This window comes from Triticum dicoccoides, chromosome 6B (genome assembly GCF_002162155.2).
Source record: "Triticum dicoccoides isolate Atlit2015 ecotype Zavitan chromosome 6B, WEW_v2.0, whole genome shotgun sequence".
NCBI classification, from domain to species: domain Eukaryota; kingdom Viridiplantae; phylum Streptophyta; class Magnoliopsida; order Poales; family Poaceae; genus Triticum; species Triticum dicoccoides.
The window spans coordinates 697,925,489-697,928,695 of NC_041391.1; the positions used below are offsets into that span (position 1 = coordinate 697,925,489).

General features: G+C 42.5%; 1 protein-coding gene across 1 annotated transcript; it reads left to right on the forward strand.

The window, feature by feature from the left end:
* Positions 1–861: 861 nt before the first annotated feature.
* Positions 862–2,347, forward strand: LOC119321887 (tubulin-folding cofactor A-like). Its single transcript, XM_037595404.1, has 3 exons — positions 862–1,040; positions 1,852–1,932; positions 2,014–2,347. Exons 1-3 carry the CDS (start codon positions 885–887, stop codon positions 2,176–2,178), a joined length of 402 nt encoding a protein of 133 aa, XP_037451301.1. The 5' UTR covers positions 862–884; the 3' UTR covers positions 2,179–2,347.
* The last annotated feature ends 860 nt before the right edge of the window (positions 2,348–3,207 follow it).

Genomic DNA, 3,207 nt, shown 5'->3' on the forward strand with positions numbered 1-3,207 from the left:
AATGTGCTTTTCGTAAAATCACAGGCTGTGCTTTTCTTTTTTCTGGTGAAGCATAATTGTGTTTTTTGAAAAGCACAACTACGCTTCCAAGAAAAGCATAGGCGGGAAATATAGGTTCTGCTTTTCATGAAAGCATAACATGTGCTTCTTGCGGAAGCAAATCTGTATTTTCAAAAAAGAACATGCTTCCGCCAGAAGCACGGCATGTGTTTTTCTTTTTTTTTATGAGAAGAACAACTTTGCAAAAAAAATCCAAAAAAGGTTTTCCACCCAGACCAGGGAAAGTTAGGCAAAAGCCAGAAAGCCAAAAGAACCCAAAAAAAAAATCTGAAAAACGCTTGCTAAAAAAAGAAAAATCCTTGCCCCTACCAGTGCATCCTGCACACGACATGTGGCGGCAACTAGACGGGCGCTCCCATAGTGAGGCCCCACAAGGATGCCCGTTCAAATAAAAGTTAGTTGCTCCCTCCTTTCTTAGCGTTCCATCGAGCTTAACCTCTTCTTTGATAATAGCGATCAACTCCGTGTTTACCTCTTCTTTATCTTTCATCACATAGATGAGTTCATCTACTTTGGCGGTCAACTCCGTGTTTTTTTCTTCAATAACATTGACCCTTTTGGTGTGTTTTTTTCCGGCAAAGTAGGTCTTTTTTTTCTTTGAGTAATATTAGTAGGCCAGATATAACCCTGACGTTCTACGGGCCGCTGCCAAGTCGTGTGTGGCTTCGACTGTTTTACTAGGCCGTCCTGATCCTTATCTTATTGGGCCCGGCCCACAACTTGCCGCCTATCTATCTTGCTTCCACGCCGGCCGCAACGCAGAGCGACACCGCCGCCGCCGCGGGGCCTCGCCGGAGAAGCAACCCAGCTTCCGCGTCTTCAGGATGGTGGCGACTCTGGGGAGCCTCGGTATCAAGACGCGGACGTGCAGGAGGGCCGTGAGGGAGCTTCGGTCGTACGAGGAGGAGGTGGAGAAGGAGGCGGCCACGACCGCAGCCATGAAGGAGAGAGGCGCCGATCCCTACGATCTCAAGCAGCAGGTGAAAAATCTCCTAACTTACAAGACTCTTTCTTTTCTTGTCTTCTTAGTAGTTCTACTTCTAGTCCGTTCCAGTTTCCCCCCGAAAATATTAACCTAAATGAATACTCTGCATAATTTTCTTCATCTATTGTCACAATAGAGACAATCTATTGTTCTTCAGGCTTCAGCCAGCAAAGAAAATCTTCTTCTACTCTTCATATATTGTCACAATAGAGTACTCACAACCTAGACTTGGTGGTAGTTGATTGAATTTCTGTCTGTGGTTTCTGCCCATGTGGTAGTCTTGATGTTAGAGTTAGAGTAGACAATCTATTATTCTTCAGGCTTCAGCCAGCATATAGATAATCTTCCAACAAGAACTGGTTTGCATTTCTTGTATGTATGTATGCATGTATGCTATTGGTCGGACAGCCTATCTAACTGTTACAAAGAAAAAAGCATCTTGAAGCCATGATGGGCATAGCATGCGACGAACCGTAAATCAAATGAACATGTGGTATATATGCTCTTTGCATCCCTTTTGACAAATATATATATTTTTCCATTAATTATCACATTTTCCAGGCTTAACGTGTAGCTACAACCACATGCTTATGAGATATTACAATTCACATGTGTTTGGAGAACTCTGACATGTTTTTTTACTTTTTTGTAATTGAGATCAAGAATGGCCATTGCTGTCAATGTCTAAGATCCTTTATCTAAGTGCCTCTTTAGATGAGGAAATGCCAATTTGTTGATCATACAAATATCTGAAGTTGTAGCTCCATGTGAATTGCACTGTATCTTAATGTCATTTATTTCTTCAGGAGAATGTTTTGGCAAGGATGATGATCCCAGACTGTCATAAGCGTCTTGAAGCCACACTGGCAGAACTGGAAGCAACTCTGGTACCGTTTCTGAAACATTTGAGCTAAATTTGACATTATATATGTGTGATCTTGTCATGAGCTGTTCCAAGCTATTTGCAGGCCGAGTTGAAGGAGTCAGGAGAACAAGGTGTTGAGATAGGAGAGGCGGAGAGCGCGATCACAGAAGTTGAAACTGTATTCGAGCAATTCGAAGATCAACTCACTAGTCAAGAGCGCCAGTGTGTTGAAGTTTTAGCAAGCATCTTGATAAAATACTTGCCCTGACTTGTAACTGATTACATGAGATGTTTTCAACCGTTGTTCGTACCTTAGAAACTCATTCCATGAGTTGTTTTCATGTGAGTTGGTGTACCCATTTTATTCGGTGTTTGGTTGGTTGCAATCTCATTATTACGCAGCTGAGAGCGGTTGACTCAGAAATTTGTCTCGGATGAATCAGATGGAGCTGTAACTTGATATTTGAGTGGATACATTAGAGACATGCCAATTCAGATTCTGTAAATTTTTCAGCTAGTTTGAACTATTTGGACCAGCGGAAGGTCTCACGAAAAATAGCATAAGCCGCAGCAGGCGCAGGCCAGAACAGTTAAATTCGAGATTTTACCAGTGCAAAACTGCAGACAATAGAGTTTAATTAGCTCTTAAACTTCTCAGTGGCGGAGCAAATGCGCAGTGTTACTTGAGATATATCTAGTCAAGAAGAGGAGGATTTTTGCAAGCAAAATAATGAGAGGAGTTAAGTAATTCACGGCATAACATGCTCGGCCTATCAACTGTGATGCATTTTATATGTAATCCTTATGGGTCATGGCATCTGTTTCGCATACTCAATCGCTTTAGGGCATTTGTAACCGATCACCTATCCGGTTGTAAGAGAGGATAAAATCGATTTTCGTCCCTTATGCAGCACAGCTGATCCCCTAAGCCGAATAGAGGATAATTTATCCTTCGGCGTCTATCAAAACCCCCGTCTGAAAAACGGCCGAGGAAAAATTTTCATCACGCAAAGGCCTCCTAGTGACCGGCCGGTGACTCGTGTGAAGCTCCCTTGTCAACGGCGGCCCTACGGAATCACTACAAGAAATATGTCAACTAGTGACCTTCTCTTAGTGACCCTAGTTGATTTGGTCGTAAATCCACAACAATTTCGCTTGGAAGGGCTCAAACCCTGAATTGCCTTACACCAAATGGTAATAAAGCAGACAAGAGTGGTCCATGACCTTATTTCTACCTGATTACGACCAATATAAATGGTCATGAGGTTGTGAACATGAATGCATTAGTACTTATTGC